We start from the raw sequence: 17,680 nt of genomic DNA on the forward strand, positions 1-17,680 counted from the left end.
GATCGAGAGTCTTCAAAGTTCCCTTTGTGAGTGGACGACATTGAGATTGGAAAACTGCAAGATTTCGTGGGATATAAGTTGCATCTTCATTTCGATCAAGACGGTTAAATCTTGTTTCAATGTCTTTGAAATACATTGAACAAAAGGTCAAAGCCTCATCTGCGACATAGCCTTCGGCGATCGACCCTTCAGGGCGAGCTTTATTTCCCACATAATTCTTTAATTTTTTCATGTACCTTTCAAAAGGATACATCCACCTCATAAACACCGGGCCACCCAATATTACTTCTTCTGGCAAATGTAATACCAAATGAATCATTATGTCAAAAAAAGCTGGAGGAAAAATCAACTCCATCTTGCACAATATCTGAATAAGATCATTTTGTGCTTCCTCCATATCTTTAACATTTAAAGTCCTCGAACATATTTGCCTGAAGAAATTGCACAATTCTGCAATAGTGGTCGATATAGATTTTGGAAGAAACTTGCGAACACCGAGAGAAAATAATCGTTGCATTATCACATGACAATCGTGTGACTTCAACCCAAGAATATTTGTATCATTCTCGGACACTTTCTTCTTCAAATTTGAACAAAAGCCATCTGGAAATCTAACTCCTTTTATAAATTGACAAAACTGTTGCCTCTGCGCCGGAGTTAACACATAAGGAGCGTGCGGCTTCATCAGCTTCCCATTCTCATCTTCATAAATCCACAATGATTCTCTCACACCTATCTTTTTCAAATCATGTCTGGCATTAGTGGTGTCCTTAGATTTATCATTGTCTAAGATAGTGCCAAGGAGACTATCACACACATTCTTCTCAACATGCATGACATCTATATTGTGTTTTAATTTGTTTGTACACCAATACTCAAGCTCGTAAAAAATAATTAATTTCCTCCAATTACCTTCATCTACTCCTCTTTTACGTTTCACACCCCCAAACTGGACATGTTTTCCTGGAACTTGCGCTGCAAGAGCATTAACTTGTTCTAGTATATCCTCACAAGTAAACCGTCTCGGAGAACGTCTTCTCTCAACTTCTCCATCGAACTCTTTGTCTCTTCTCGTTCGATGAGTACTTGGCAAGAATCTTCTGTGACCAACGTAAGATGTCTTACCGATCACTCGGATGGAAGTTGTGTCCTCATTACACGTAGGACAAGCTTTGTATCCCTGACCACTCCATCCAGACAAACTACTACGAGCTGGAAAATCGTTCACTGTCCACAAAAGGGCTGCCCGCATCTTGAACATCCTGTTGGTCGTACTATCTCTTGTATCAACTCCGTTAACCCACAGATCCTTCAACTCATCCACCAATGGTCTCATAAATACATCCATGTCCTTACTGGGTGATTTTGGCCTAGGAATAAGGAGGGTCAACATGAAATAATTGTCTTTCATGCACAACCAAGGTGGCAGATTATAGTTTGCCAACACCACAGGCCACATGATGTATGCAAGGTTCATGTTGCCAAATGGATTAAATCCATCAGCAGCTAAGCCCAGACGAACATTTCTGGGATCCCTTGAAAAATCAGGATGCTTGGCATAAAAGTCCTTCCACGCAGATCCGTCCACCGGGTATCGCATCACCCCTTCATCTTTTGATTTCCCGGAGTGATGCCATATCATGTGTTTTGCTGTAATCCTTCAACTGTATAATCTTTTCAACCGAGGGGTCAACGAAAAGTAACGCATCACCTTGTGTGGCACTTTTTTTCCTTTCGTCATTTCGAAAGTAATCCATCTACTACTTCCGCATACTGGACATGTCTCTTTTGATGCATGCTCATTGTAAAATAAGCAGCAATCATACTGACACACATGAATGGACTCGTATCCCAACCCTAACTTTTTCAATCTTTTTTTCGCCTCGTAGTACGATCCGGGGATTTTGTTTTCCTTAGGAAATGCAAGCTTTAACAACTTCAGCAATTCATCAAATATGTTGTTAGGCACCTTCCCTCTAACTTTTAGATGCAATAACTTTGCTAAAAAGTTAAGAGATGAAATCCAATCACATCCAGGATACAACTCCGCTTCAATCTCCTCGAATAACTCGTCATAATACTGACTCCCACTGGGATCCCTTTCTACTTCCTCAGTTGTCGGTAAAAGGAAGTCTTCCACAACGTGAATCATCTCATCATCTTCATTCTCATCAACCACCTCATCAGCAACAATTTCTTCCACCTCACCATGAAAAATCCCCTTATCATAAGCTTGATGAAAACCCTTATCGAACGTGTGCCCGAACTACATCTAAAGATTCAAATCTATTATTATTGCATCTCACACACTGGCACCTAATTCTTCCATCAAAATCTACATGTTCCGACGCTATCCTAAAAAAAGCTTGCAGACCATTCCAATATTCTTGACAACCACGATTTCTCAATGTTGTCCAAGTCTTGTCAATCGCCATCTAAAGCGTTATAAGAGTGTGAGTTTTAGTAATGTGAATAAAAATTGATAACAAAGGAGATTTGTTATCATTTTTGAAATCTTGTGCAATATTATAATATCTTATGCTATTTTATGATGGATTTTTAGATAATATTATTCAATAAAAAAATTAAATTAAATTATTTAATTAAATAATAATAATAATATAATTTAATTAATTAAATAATAATAATATAATTTAATTAATTAAATTATTAAAAATTAATCAAAAATTAAATTATTATTTATATAATTATTTATTCTTAATTTTTTTTATACTTTTATTAAATATTATTATCAATTTCTATATTCATGTAATTTATAACTATTTAATATTAGATAATATTATTCAATAAACAAATTAAATTAAATTATTTAATTAAATAATAATATATCAAACTTTTATAATTTAATTAATTAAATTATTAAAAATTAATCAAAAATTAAATTATTATTTAGTCTTAATTTTTTATACTTTTATTAAATATTATTATCAATTTCTATATTCATGTAATTTATAACTATTTAATATTAGATAATATTATTCAATAAACAAATTAAATTATATAATTTAATTAGATAATATTATATCAAACTTTTATTATTTAATTAATTAAATTATTAAAAATAAATTATTATTTATTCATAATTTTTTAAAATTTTATTAAATATAATTATCAATTTTTATATTCATGTAATTTATATTAAACAATATTATTCAATAAACAAATTAAATTAAATTATTTATTTAGATAATATTATATCAAACTTTTATTATTTAATTCATTAAATTATTAAAAATTAATCAAAAAATAAGTTATTATTTATTCTTAATTTTTTATACTTTTATGAAATATAATTATCAATTTCTATATTTATGTAATTTATACCTATTTAATTATTTTTTATTATTTAATTAATTAAATTAGTAAAAAATAATTAAAAATAAATTATTATTTATTCATAATTTTTTAATTTGTAATAATAATAATTTTACAAATTAATTATTATTTGACTTTAAGGCTAATTTATTTTTTTAAATAATTAGATAAATTTTATTAATCTTTATCATTCATTATTTTATTAATAATATTTTAAACTTATTATTTCTGTGTCAATATTCCTGTAATTGATGGTTGTATTCAACAATCATTAATCACAAGCATACCGAGACAGAAAAAATAAATTAACTTCTAATTAACTACTAATAAATTTTTTAATAATTTTCAATTAATTATAATAATACTAATTAACTAAATTATATAATATACATTGCAATTCTCATTATGTTGACATAACATATAACAAAAAAAAACTATTTTACTTAATTAAATTTCACAAAAAACATAAAGCAACATACTAATATTTTTTTTAATTATAAACTAATAAATAAAAAACCACCAATTCAATTGATTAAAAAAAAACTTAATCAAATCATAAAATCTACAACTTTCTAACCATCCTATAAAATCTACCAAAGTTTTCTCATACCTGAATATCAAGACAGGATTTAGGGTTAGGAAATCTAGAGTAGCTCTACAGTTTTGCAGTAAACTACCAAAAACAACATCTGCATATTGAATTATGGAAAAAAAATTAAAATAAACCCACTAAAATATAGTATAACTGAGCATAAATAAACACTTCTTGATCCATAAAAAAATTGGTCGATTCATTCCACTAAAAGCAGAGAGAACAAAATCACACAGTCACATATATACAAGTACACAATTATATACAAAAAAACTTATTTCAGAACCTAACAGAACACCTAACACCTAACAGAACCTACGAGAAATGTGATTTTTTTCATAACAGTATATTTGCAATAAAATAAAAACTTTCAAAGTGTGACAGATAAAACTCCAAACCCTCAGAAAAATTCAGTATAACCAGGGAGTAACCAAAATTTGACTCAAAACAAACAAGTAGTGTTAGCATTTCTAATATTTATGAAACAATGTAAAAACAAATACAAACAACCACATCAAAATTTCAAGAAAAAAAAACAAAAGTCAGACTTAAACATTGCCTCGCAAGCACCATAAAGAGACTCAAATGCAGAGCAGTTCCCTGCATAAATATGATTTACTTTGTTTACAAATAATTCCTCAAATAAGTCCCTGAAAAGAATACTATATGATTTACTTCGTTTACAAATAAGACCTCAAATAAGTCCCTGAAAAGAATACTATAGCTATATAGTATGAACACACACATATATATACAAGACAGTGAATATAAATATATGTACACTTTTATTCAATGCATATATATATGTATACATTGAAGTAGGTACACCCGGCTCTGAAAAACTAAAATATAAATGTACAAATTTGAATACATAAATATAGACGAAAAAGGTTTGTTTTTGTTCTACAATATACCTTAGAAACACCTTGGGTTGCTTAAGAAACGCCTTCTCGGTCTGCAACATGAGAGAGATCCAATAAGATAAAATTGTGAACTCAGAAAAGAAGTATTTTATTTTAAAAAAGATTTACTTAAATGACATAGTCCTATAGTTTGTGTATGTTATTTCATTTGTGTAATAGGTTCGGTTTTTTACACACAAAAAAAAGTTTCTGCGTGAACGAAGTTGGTTATATTTAGACCAATTTGTTTAGAAATGCATTTGATAATCTTAATTTGAAAAAAAAATACATCTCCATATATATATATATACATATATTTATATAGAGGGTTACAAGACTCAAAAATCTCAACATCATTTTCTATTCAAACTAGAAAATTTCAATATATGCCCAAATAAAATAACCATATGCATATCAAAATAGACAAGTTTATAATATGAAAACAATCAACCAGGGCCGTCTCTACCTTAAGGGTGAGATGGTGGACCGAGAGCTGCGTGAGGACTGAGGAGCACCGTGAGCTGCATGAGGACTGAGGAGCACCGTGAGACTGTGCGAAGGCAGGAGAAGAGAACAGATGCGAAGAAGAGAGGTGTGGTGCAATTTGTAACCTCTACATAAGCATTAGCGGCGGTTACCGCCGCTATTACTATAGCCCGTCGCTAATAAATATATTAGCGGCGGATACCCGTCTCTAAAAAAAGGTGATTATCCGCCGCTAATAACACTTTAAAAAATAAACTGTTTGTTTCCCAGGTATTTTCCTCTGTTGTATTAGCGGCGGACTACCCGTCGCTAATAATAGGAATTCCGCCACTAATACATATTATTATATATTTTTAAATAACCACACATAATTAGGGTCCGCCGCTAATACCCTGTATAATAGCGGCGGACTGTACCCGCCGCTAATAGCTACGCCGCAACTAACATTAATTGTTGTAGTGAGAGTTTCAAGAATTAGCTTATATTAGAACTAATAATGATGAAAATATGGTATGGATGAAAATATGTTACTGGGATGGAGAAGGTTCAGTTCGACGATGTGATTCACTACAAGGATAATTTTTATGGCATAACTTGCGAAGGGGAAGTTGCTAGTTTTGATCTTGAAAATCCGCACTTAAAGATGGTAGCAAGTAGAGTTTCAAACGAAGAGGAAGATGAAGATGAAGAAGAAGAGTTTTGTGGCAAATATTATCTAGTGGAATGTTGTGGACAACTTTTACAAATTAAAAGGTATTTGGCTAACACATGTAGTGACTTTATTCGTTTGACGAGTGGGTTCAAAGTTTTCAAATTAAGCCATAATAGAGGAGATAAGTGGGTCGAGATGGAAAGTTTAGGTCATGATGTGGCTATATTTTTAGGTGACAATAGCTCTGTATCGGTTTTAGCTCCAAATATTGATGGATACAAAGGAAATTGTTTATATTTCACCGAGGACAAAGATACTCTTGATATTGGTTACTTGGGACCTTCGGACATGGGTCTCTATGATTTTGAGAATAAAAGCTTCACACGACATTTCGACATGGACGCAACAAATTTTTTGAATTTACAAAAGCGACCTCTTTGGATTTTACCCACACTACATTTGTGTTAAAGTAGAATAATTTTCCAATTCTTTAGTGTTTCGTGAAGACTTTTTTTATTTTTATTTTTCTTTATTAGAGCATAAAGACCTATTTGATTTATTTATTTGAAAGTGCTTAACAACCAGCAGGCAGTTTTTAAAATAAAAAAACTTCCACTATACATGCAACAATTGAAAAAATTGATAGCATTACAATTGATTGAGAAAATAATAATTCCAATTCACTTGAAAATACACACGAAAAAAACCATACTTCCATTGCTCAAATCAAATTATCAAACTTCCTTTTTTAAAAAATAAAAATAAAATGCTTAAACCCACGAAATGAATAACACCAGCAAGCAACATAGGGCTTCGTTTCACTCTCTCTACACTTCCGACTACATGCATTGCAATAATCCCATGCTATACAACATCAAGTTAGTTTAAAATATATATATATATATATTCTACCACGTGCAATATTTTGTCACAAAATAAGAGGAAATGTCCTTTGTTTTACCTGCTGTGAACCTGTGGTGCCTATGGTTTTTTTCCTGAGTTTATGAACATCTTGGTTCCAGCATTCTTTTATTATTTAAAAATATTAATGTTCCAATTTTAATAAGAGGAGTGCTACATTTAATTTCCTATTTTAACCTCTTAATCAACCTTATAGTAGTTTTTTTTCAATAATTTGATGACAATATTCATTGTAATTACGGTATCTTTCTTATAAATTTTCGAAAAATTTCAAAAAGTTCACAGTGCCGAAAATAAATTTGTATTTTTTTAACATGCATGTTAAACCGGAATATTAGGAACTTTGGTTTCTGCATTATAAATTATTCAGAATGTTTAAATTATTCCGATATAATAGGTTTGATGATAAATATAGAAAGCTAAAATGAGAAAATATAAAACCATGTAGAGGCATCTCAGATAAAATGGTGAACCAATCTGTTTATTACTTCCTTCAGTAGAAACTCTCACACTACAAAATAGGGTTGACCATTTTATAGGAATACTATAATTTTGTGTTTAAATTATTATAGGGACTAATATAACGAGAGATCACAACAATTATTTGGAGTACCTAGTAACACTTATCAACTGCATTTCAGTCACATAGAAATACATTAATGATTATAAGTTGACCCATTAAATCATATTTCACTATCACTAATAAAATGAGCTCAATAAGCCCAATATACCTCTTAAAATAGAATGTCATGGTACATGTGAAGTTGGTGGTAAGGCTTACTCTCCATAGTTGTTTTGCATCTTTGCATTTGATCTTGTACATTATTATTATTTTGGACATATTCACAGTGATCAAGACGACCATTAGAGATTTAATGTCAAACTTAAAAAGAATGTCTTTTGTGCAATTAATGCCCCAAATAAAATGTAATATTGATTGGTACATGAGCATTGATTGTGTGGATTAAATCATTTCATAATTATTGTTTTGCTCATTGGTTTAAATCTAACATTTTGCTCTGAAAAATCTTGAAGATTTTCTGAATCAAATGGACTTTTTGTTTTTTTTATTTGTCAAAATTGTTTTTAATATATGCGAATATGTAAATAAGAATATGTAAGTGTAGAAAGAAAATCTCACTCGATATATAAGTCTTAAACTACCTACAAACAAAAAATTGATATTATATATATATAAAAAAAATGACAAATATTAGCTTTTGGTGAGGTCTTCCTCAATTATGCTGGTTATGAGGAGTAGAAACAGTCTGCAAGATCTCCAAGAATCTGGTCTGTCCAACGTCCAAAGCCTTTTTCCAATAATAAAATGCAAAACTTAATGCCTTACTTCTCAATTCACTTATGTTCCGATCAATTTCCGCTTCGTGGCGCCTCATAAAAGGCTGCAACAATCTACTGTAAATATATTTCGTCCCCTGTGTATTGTGAACCTTTTTCTAATTAACCCAACTTTTAATAAACAATTAAATCTTTCCAATAATATTGTACAAATTATATAAAAACATAATCTATATATGTACGTACTTTCATTTGGTAAGACCATAGGTACATAAACAGTGCCAACTTCGCTTCACTGTACAATGGTAACCTTCACAATGAAAATTAAAATCATTAACAGAACTTAAATTAAACAAAAAATTAATAAGAAGAACCCAAAATTCCATACCAACAAAGAAAGACATCTCCAATTCTCTCCAAAACAGTAATCACAGCAACCAAAATCCTGAGAAAAACTATACTTAATGATTATATATACAGGTAAAGCAAAAGAAATTAACTAGGTGTGTAATGTTGTTTAAATACCAGTATTTGGACCATGAGAGAAGTTGTTCAGTCTCTGGTTTGGTCTTTTCCACAATCTTAAAGCACTCGTAAGCCGGATAAGCGTAACCAAATGTCATTCTGCTCATAAAAGCAATTAAAGTCTCATATAATTTGAGTTTGAGTAAAGGAAAAAAAAATGTGCTTACTTAGGAGTGGGAAATGCATGGAATGAGAGAGATTCCAGTCATTAATAACTTACATAAGTAGCCTAGAAAGAAAAGAACCCAGCATTTTGATTGCAAAAATCCACACCCAATGGCTTTGTGAAGAGGATATTTGGTCAAGCAATTATGGTTTTTGAGAAGTAGTTTTTTATTTGCTTAATCGGTTTTATCTTTTGAAGCCTCAAAAAGACCGATTTAGTTTGTAGTTTAATTGGGTTGTGACGCATCGTCAAATAAGCAACTGCAAATGTCGTTTAAGGGGAGGAATGAAACGACACTAAAATGGCTAACCTGTCCCGTCGTAAACGACGCTAAGTTTAAAAAATGTCTGGTAAACGATCAAATAATAATAAAACGACACCCTTGTGATGGCTGAATAAAATTACAGCATCGTTTCCAAGCGATGCTAAATAAACTGTCAGAAAACGACATCGAAATGGCAAAGCTGTCGAATAACAGAAATAGAAAAACTGTTACCAGAAGAAGCGACACTAAAAATATCGTCGCTGGGTGTTTTTCCCGTTGGCTTGGTGGATAGAACAGGCAAACGACACCAATATAGAAAGTAAAAATTAAATGAAACGGCCCCGTTTTAGTTACTAGGGGCAGCGAGCCATAAAACAACCGCAGCCAACGGAATGGAAAAGGACAAAAAAAGGTGACAATAGCTCATCGAAAGTCGAAAACAAAAGGAATGATGCCACGTAAGCAGGGAAATGGATGAGCAGAGAAAACCATAACAACCAAACAAAAGCCAATTAAAAGGAAGAACGTTATTTTGCTCTACTCATTCCTCAGTCACTCACTCAACAACCTCTTCTTCCTTCCTTTCTCCTCTTCCTATCCTCAACCGCTCAAAGCCTCAAACCCAACATCTCTTCTCTTCTCTCTCATCTTCCTCTTCTTCTTCCTCTTCCATGGATGTGAGCTTCTCACCGAAGCCTCAAATTCTCACCCTTATCTCATGCACACCGCTGTCTTCTTCTTCTACTTCTTCTTCTTCGTCTTCCTCAGCTCGCTCCCGATCCATCCGAAGAGAATTTCTTGGCTGTGGCCATAACCTTAGGCCTCCAGGTGGTCTCCGCTATCGTAGACGCCACAGAAAGTCATGGTCTCACTCTCAGTCCTCGCGGTTCCTTTTCAGAGCTGCGCTTGGCTCACACTCGGTCCTCGTTGTCTTCGCCGTCATTACCGTCTCTGCTGCTTCGTTCGTTTACTGGAATCTCTTTAGGCCTAAGAAGAATTCCAGAGAGGTTAGTACTCTATTTGAATAATTATTGTAAGATACGTCTTGTGACTGATTACTATGTAGATTGTACGTAGATTAAGTCATTTAAAGGGAAAGATATTATGGAACTGAGTAATTATGGGTTAATTGAGCTTGGGGAAGTTTGGAGGTGAAAATTGGTCAGCATTTGACTCTTATCTGTAGTAATTTTATAGTTTTTGAGGAAATTAGTGGTTGAGTTTTTGAAAGAGCTCATAAGATGATGGAATTTTTTGTCCTTGTGTAATTTTTTTAACAAAATTTTAATTCTAAAAATGAAAATAGGTGCAGAGGCCTTCAAATTTCGCGTTACCTCAGTTGGGAGGACATGGCATAAACCATGTCATTGAGCATGAGATGTTCGATTTTGGTGAATATCGCGAAATGGAAGTTAAGCAATTGTTGAAGGATGAGAACATAGAGAATAGTCATGCTTCCATTCATAACGAGGCTCCCTTGCAGTTTCACCAAGCTGCTTTGATGAACAAAGAGACTGTTATCACTAACGCATTACAGTCACCTACTTCGAGTGTCTTCGTTTCGGGCTCTAATAATTCGACTTTTATAAACGAATCTAAAGTTTTGGATCAGTCTCTTTCACCTCTGCTTTCGGAGTCAGCTATGCTAGAACATATTAACTTTGCGGAAAAGTTGAATGGTTTGCAAATAGAGAAGTTGCAAGAGGAAATTGAGTCTGAGTTTAGCAATGATGATGTTCAAGAAAATGATTCGCTTGTAGAAGTTCATGAACCTGAACTAGAAAAGAAAGAACTTGGTGTAGAGGGAGAAACAATTAATTTCACTAGTTTTCTTGTTGATTCGGTTAGAGAAGAGCTTCACATGTTTTATAATGAAAGCAAATCAGAGGGAACATTTAAAGCAAACGTTAATGGTCACAAATCATTCGCTTCCCATGCTTCTGTTTTGTATAGCAATTCATTTTCTACAATTTCTAATATGAAAGGTACTGAAAAATCTGTGGGGGTTCCCCATATATCACCAGGTAATGCCATGAAGATTCTTTGTAGGGATGGTGTCATAATTTGGGGTTTCCCATTATTCTGACTTTATAAAGGGATTTTTATACAGGCAATGTTGAAGGAAAATTTCCTTTTGCAAATTACAAAGAAGGACCTCTTTATGGTAAAAAAGTTCTGAGAAAAGGTAGAGGAGATACAAGGGATATAAGAAAAGGACATTTGGCTCAGAATAATTACCAAGTTTTGCCCCAGGTGCCCCACATAAATGGCATGGACGTTGACAGCAAAAATAATACTTCAGAGCAGCTCAGTGCATACCATCGTTTGCTAAAGGATGGGAGGTATGTTGCTACAGTACATGCACATGTTGTAGTTCTTGAGAAGTTACATGGTTGCATTATTGGGTAGGAATTAATGAGTTTTTTTAATTGAAGAACAAAAATATTGAATGACGTGGGTTTCTTAGGTTATCCAATGCCTTAGAATTTCTTGAAGATTTGGAGAAAAGGGGTTTGTTGGACATGAGTAAGGTGAGTCTTTATAGCTGTTAATTATCTTTACTGTATCTAGAATTTCCCAAATTTATTGGATCCCCTGCTTTCAGGTTTACCATGCAAGGTTCTTTAAAACCTGCAAATTTCAAAAGACTGTTAAAGAAGCTTTTCGTTTCATCAAACTGATTCCTAATCCAACACTGAGTACATTTAACATGCTTATGTCTGTCTGTGCGAGTTCGCAAGATTCACAGGGTAATTCGTCACACTTCTGTCTGTAAATGATGAATTTTCTGTCACAAATATATATTTATTGTTGTATATTGTTGTATAACTTAATGATGTTTGTGTTCTGTTCTCTAGGAGCCTTTCAGGTTCTGCGACTTGTCCAGGAATCTGGATTGAAAGCTGATTGTAAACTTTACACTACTCTGATATCTACATGTGCTAAAAGTGGCAAAGTTGATTCCATGTTCGAAGTATGTATTTTCCTTGTGGTTTACAATTGAGATTCCCTCTTGAATTTTTCACTTGTTTTGGGAACTTTTTTTTTTAGTAATAGTTGATGTCTTACGCGCCTCTGGCATATTATTTATGGAAGAATTTCCTTTTTTGTTCCTAGTTGGGACACTTGAAGCTGGAAACTTCTCTGTAATTATGGAATACTTGTTATGAACTGTTGGTGTAATTGGCTCTAATTGCTTCTCAGCCACAGTCATATTCCATTATTTTTCTGTCTTTTTTTTTGGCTCCAGATTAATGCTGTTTAAAAGACGTTTTTGCTAACTTGTCTAACGTTAGAGGAGCTAAATGATAAATTGTTATCCTTCGTTATGTCTTGTTGGAGTAAACATTGGGTTAATGATGAATGAGGATGAGCTCCCTTGTTGACTACTACATAATTTTGTCTCCTAAGGTGTTTCATAAAATGGTTAATGCTGGAGTAGAACCAAATCTTCACACGTACGGGGCACTTATTGATGGTTGTGCCAGAGCTGGTCAAGTTGCAAAGGCATTTGGCGCTTATGGTATATTGAGGTCCAAGGTATGATTATTGTGGGAGACCTATAAAATTAATTATTTATAATTTGCTTATGCTACTTCTTACCAGTTTTCTATCATGAATGTGTTTTCTTGTTTCTTCTGTGCAATGATTTCGAATTAAGTGTTTGTCTGATAACATGCAGTAGAACGTGAAGCCAGATCGAGTTGTATTCAATGCACTTATTACAGCGTGTGGTCAATCAGGAGCGGTTGATCGTGCTTTTGATGTATTAGCAGAAATGTCTGAAGAGATACATCCTATAGACCCTGATCATGTCACAATCGGCGCATTGATGAAGGCATGTGCAAATGCTGGCCAGGTTAGTTTTTCCCTTCCTTACTCATGTTGTTGGGCATTATTCTTCATTTTTTCATTGAAATTCCTCTTTAGTTAACTCTACATTCTTTACAGGTTGATCGGGCACGTGAAGTATATAAGATGATTCATCAATACAACATTAAGGGCACCCCAGAGGTTTACACAATTGCTATTAATTCTTGCGGCCAGACAGGCGACTGGGATTTTGCGTGCAATGTGTATGAAGAAATGATTAGCAAAGGCGTGGTCCCTGATCAGGTAATTTTATCAACATTAAGACCTGTTGAAGTTTCTGTTGCATTTTGCATGGAGATAGTAGTAGCAGGATGCGACTGAGACAAGGTTTACTGCTCAAGAACTTTAATCTTTTACTACAAGCTAAAGTGTGCAGAAGGGAAATGATTTGATTTATGTAAAAGATAATAATGATCATCTCATTCTTTCCATCTCTGCGTTCAGTTTTCTATTTCTTAGTTTTTCTTTTGTGGCCTTTCTTGCAGATGTTTCTCAGTTCATTAATAGCTGCTGCAGGGCATGCTGGAAAGCTCGAAGATGCCTTTGAAATTCTACGTGAAGCCAAGAACCAAGGAGTAAAAGTCGGCATTGTATCATATAGTTCATTGATGGGAGCCTGTAGCAATGTATGTCTCATCTTAGGCAATCTTACATGTCACGTACTATAACAATTCTGCCTAAATATTATATTAGCCATTTGTAAAGTCTTTCTGTAATGTATTTGCAACTTGGACCAAAACAGGCGTAATTTCTGAAGCTTTTGTCATTAGAGAAATTGCCAGTAATTTTTTTTTAATCTTTTTCCCCCACGAGAGGCTTAAATGCAAGCTACATTGTGCTGCTGAACCTACTACAACATTACTTCATGAAGACATTCATCATTCCAATTTTTTTTTTTCCATTTTAGGCTAAAGACTGGAAGAAAGCACTAGAGCTATATGAGGATCTGAAGTCAATGAAGGTGAAGCAAACTGTTTCCACTGTCAATGCTTTGATGACTGCACTGTGTGAGTCCCATGGCTTTATTAAACCGTTGTTTATTTATTTTCTCATTGTGATTTTTTTTTTTTAATTCTTTGGAAATGGCAGTTTTACAAATTTATACCCATGATGTGGGTTATATTAAATTATGTTGTCTTGGTATAGTAATTTATAATCTTTAATGTCATTTAACTTCACTACAGGTGATGGAGATCAACTAGATAAGGCTGTGGAAATTCTACAAGAAATGAACACAATAGGATTGTCTCCAAATAATATAACATACTCCATTCTACTTGTCGCTAGCGAAAAGTGAGTTACTTTGATGATTGTTTTGATGCTTATAAAATTCCTTCCTTAATGAATGTCTAGAAGTAGGCCCTGTAGTTTTGTTTAAAGATCTTATTGTTATGCTCTGTGCATATTGTTTGTAGAAAAGATGATCTAGATGTAGGTCTCAAGCTTTATTCTCAAGCCAAAAAGGATGGAATTACTCCAAATATTGTCATGTCTAGATGCGTAATTGGTAAGTTAACCAATACTTGTTCCTATTTTTTCCCGTCAATTGTCTTTTTGTCTCTTTTTATTTTATTTAGTATTTAGGACATTTAAATATTTCTTAGCGTTTCTTTTCTTTTATAATGACTTTTCTTCAATGCTTTTGTTTTTGCAGCCATGTGCTTAAGAAGATATGAGAACGCTGCTATGCTTGGTGACCCTATTGTTTCATTCAAGTCAGGCCGTCCAGAGGTTTCCAATAAATGGTATTTCATTATTCCTTTTCTTCGGATATTCTGTTTGATGTTCTATTAGACCTATTTGATTTTAGACAGCAGAAAACAACATTTTTGTTTAATCATGCACAATCATTTATAGTCCATAAAATGAATTTCATTAAATTGCTTTGTTTCCTTGCCCAAAAAATTATTTGTACACAGAAAAAATAACATATAATTATAATATTTGAGAAAATTATCTCGAACTGTACTCAGCAGAAACGTCGTTCTTCATTTTATAACTTTTCCTACTGCGTTTAGCAAAAGAATTTAAAGAATAGAACACTGACTGTAATCCCCTTGAATTAGTTTACATCCTTTCGTTTCTCTTAAATGATTTAGAAAGTTGGTTATTTATCATTAATGAAGAAGGGTTTTAGTATAAAATATGCTTCTGAGCAATTTATTGTGCCATGTGTACAGGACATCATCAGCCTTAATGGTCTACCGTGACTCAATTTCACCCGGTATTGTCCCTACAGTTGATGTCTTATCTCAAGTTTTGGGATGCTTGCAGCTCCCACATGATGCATCCTTGAAAAGTAGGCTCATTGAGAATCTAGGTGTAAGTGCGGACACAAGAAGACCCTCAAACCTTAGTTCACTGATAGATGGGTTTGGTGAATATGACCCTCGCATTTTTTCATTACTTGAGGTCAGTAGTGCTGAATTTTCAACAATTTTGGTTCATAATTTGAATTGGAAACTAACTGAAAACCATTAACATTATCACGTTAAAATAGGAAGCTGCTTCTCATGGGATCGTTCCATTGGTATCCTTTAAACAAAATCCTGTTATTGTCGATACAAGGAAGTTGCAGATTCATACTGCTCAGGTGAGTTCTCTTCCCAAAGTCAAGGTCACTTATATACAATGGTAGTTAGATTACTACATAATCCTTGAGAGGTCTTGTAGTTGTCGCATTTTTCAATAAGATGTCTAGTATTTATCACACATTTTCCTAACGAATAAAAAGGTTAAAGCAAGGACAAGATGCATGCTAAAAAAACTCATTCGTTCACATTAATTAAAATCTTATATCGTACTTGGCAGGTGTACCTTTTAACCGTTTTGAAAGGTCTCAAACATCGGCTTGCGGCTGGTATTTATCTTCTCTTCTTCTCCTTTTTGTTTTGTCATTTGAAATGTTTGAGTTGTGATTGAAGTTTTTAGTGACGCAGAAGATTCATTAGGTGTGTGAAATGTACACTAAAATTTTATCAAGCATAAATGATCTAGAGGAACATTTTTAATTTACATCTTTGCTGTTCTGGTGGACCATGACACATTGTGCAGGTGCAAGGTTACCCGGCATAACCATTTTACTCCCTGTTGATAAAGCCCAAATCACATCTCCAAATGGCGAGGAGAAGACTGTCAACGTTGCGGGGAGGTAAGACTGGCTTCTGAACAATTACAATCAAGATGAACTTTGATTGAGCTTCTATGTTTTGTATTTCTGAAGTTAAGCCAAAGCATATTTGATTCATCAAATTTGGTAGAGACAAACAACTACAATCTATAATCATAATATAGGGGTAAATTAACCTGAAAAGACACAAGTAATACAGAAACTTTGGACTCTGAAAACTGAAATTTTACTGACTATAGAGTATTAAGTTAAAAAATATTAAAAACAAAGATTGCTGTACTTAACAAACAGAAAATATGTAAAAAAGAATAATCAAATTCATTATTTAAGTTGAAATGGTTAATGGGATATGTGCTCTATAGTTTACAAGCCACTCGATGAATGTCATGCTCTATAGTTTAAACAACTGATTTCTATCTGATAATTCACTTGTTTTCTCTGTTTACTAAACTGACATATCTTAGTGTCAACAGGGTTGGTCAAACAACTGATTTCTATCTGATAATTCACTTGTTTTCTCTGTTTACTAAACTGACATATCTTAGTGTCAACAGGGTTGGTCAGGCAGTGGCGTCTTTACTGAGGAGGATTGGATTACATTACCAAGGAAATGAATCACATGGAAAAATCAGAATTAGTGGAATAATATTAAAAAGATGGTTTCAACCTAAGCTTGCTCCTGTTTTCAGTGGCAAACCAGAAGAGATAAACCTATCCCAGTTCCGACTAGGAAAAGGAATTGCCCATCAGCAGCGTGACATTAGAGCCGGCAACTTGTCATTAGACTGAAGTAGGCGATGTCACCGGCAGACATCCTGGAAGCGTCTACTTTTACTACGTATGTTTCCTAATTTCAGTTGATGCTCTATTAACAGTTTCATCAATGATCATTCTGGCCGGTTTCTGCCACGAGCCTTAGTTGGTTGCCATACCATTCTAGAAATTTATAGATTTCCTATAAGTTTGTGGCCAATGTGAGCCGAAGACATAGCAAAGTGAATAGAAAACGTTTGGATCTCAAAGCCAATTCATGCATAGAGGAGAGATCCATGGAGCGGCATAAGGATATTTTCCAATTTTATCTTGTAAGGTAAATAATTTGTAGGGTATAATAAGATGTTTTAGTAGTCTAAAGAGAAAGGTAAAACATCTCTGTTGCCAAATATCCCAACTCACTTTATGTATCTCTGTATAAGGATACAAACCACATGTACAAGTCCCTTAAGAATGATTGTGATTGAATTTTGGTTAATGAATGTACTTAAATAATATATAAAACACAAATGAAACCAATGTCTCATTTGATAGAAATAGAGTACATTTGTACGACACAAATGAGTACCCACAACTTCCATTAGACCGACCAATTTGAGGCCTGCTTAAGCCATAAATAAAATCACATAACTAAGAGAGAAGCAAACCAATCCATGTGATGATGTTGTTGATGAATTGATATAGAATAACTTAATACAAAATTTAAAGGTGGTTGCGAGCTGCCCCCAATAATAGTGCAGAGAGGCTCCTGACAGACCA

General features: G+C 33.4%; 3 protein-coding genes across 3 annotated transcripts; 2 read left to right on the forward strand and 1 right to left on the reverse strand.

Moving 5' to 3' along the window:
- Positions 1–5,851: 5,851 nt before the first annotated feature.
- Positions 5,852–6,436, forward strand: LOC133795781 (uncharacterized). The gene has a single exon (XM_062233261.1). The coding sequence runs from the start codon at positions 5,852–5,854 to the stop codon at positions 6,434–6,436; it is 585 nt and encodes a 194-aa protein (XP_062089245.1).
- A 1,688-nt stretch (positions 6,437–8,124) lies between these two features.
- Positions 8,125–8,965, reverse strand: LOC133795849 (putative HVA22-like protein g). The gene is made up of 5 exons (XM_062233321.1): positions 8,934–8,965; positions 8,714–8,812; positions 8,577–8,633; positions 8,435–8,498; positions 8,125–8,325 (listed from the first exon to the last, which is right to left on the reverse strand). The coding sequence occupies exons 1-5, from the start codon at positions 8,963–8,965 to the stop codon at positions 8,125–8,127; spliced, it is 453 nt and encodes a 150-aa protein (XP_062089305.1).
- Positions 8,966–9,675: 710 nt separating this feature from the next.
- On the forward strand, positions 9,676–17,399 carry LOC133788825 (pentatricopeptide repeat-containing protein MRL1, chloroplastic). Its single transcript, XM_062226443.1, has 19 exons — positions 9,676–10,151; positions 10,451–11,168; positions 11,255–11,486; positions 11,612–11,675; positions 11,750–11,894; positions 12,003–12,118; positions 12,556–12,684; positions 12,830–13,003; positions 13,096–13,260; positions 13,503–13,643; positions 13,925–14,024; positions 14,202–14,310; positions 14,433–14,524; positions 14,672–14,762; positions 15,198–15,429; positions 15,518–15,610; positions 15,829–15,877; positions 16,072–16,168; positions 16,702–17,399. Exons 1-19 carry the CDS (start codon positions 9,816–9,818, stop codon positions 16,934–16,936), a joined length of 3,318 nt encoding a protein of 1,105 aa, XP_062082427.1. The 5' UTR covers positions 9,676–9,815; the 3' UTR covers positions 16,937–17,399.
- The last annotated feature ends 281 nt before the right edge of the window (positions 17,400–17,680 follow it).

The sequence above is a fragment of the Humulus lupulus genome, chromosome 1, assembly GCF_963169125.1.
Source record: "Humulus lupulus chromosome 1, drHumLupu1.1, whole genome shotgun sequence".
Taxonomy (NCBI): Eukaryota; Viridiplantae; Streptophyta; class Magnoliopsida; order Rosales; family Cannabaceae; genus Humulus; species Humulus lupulus.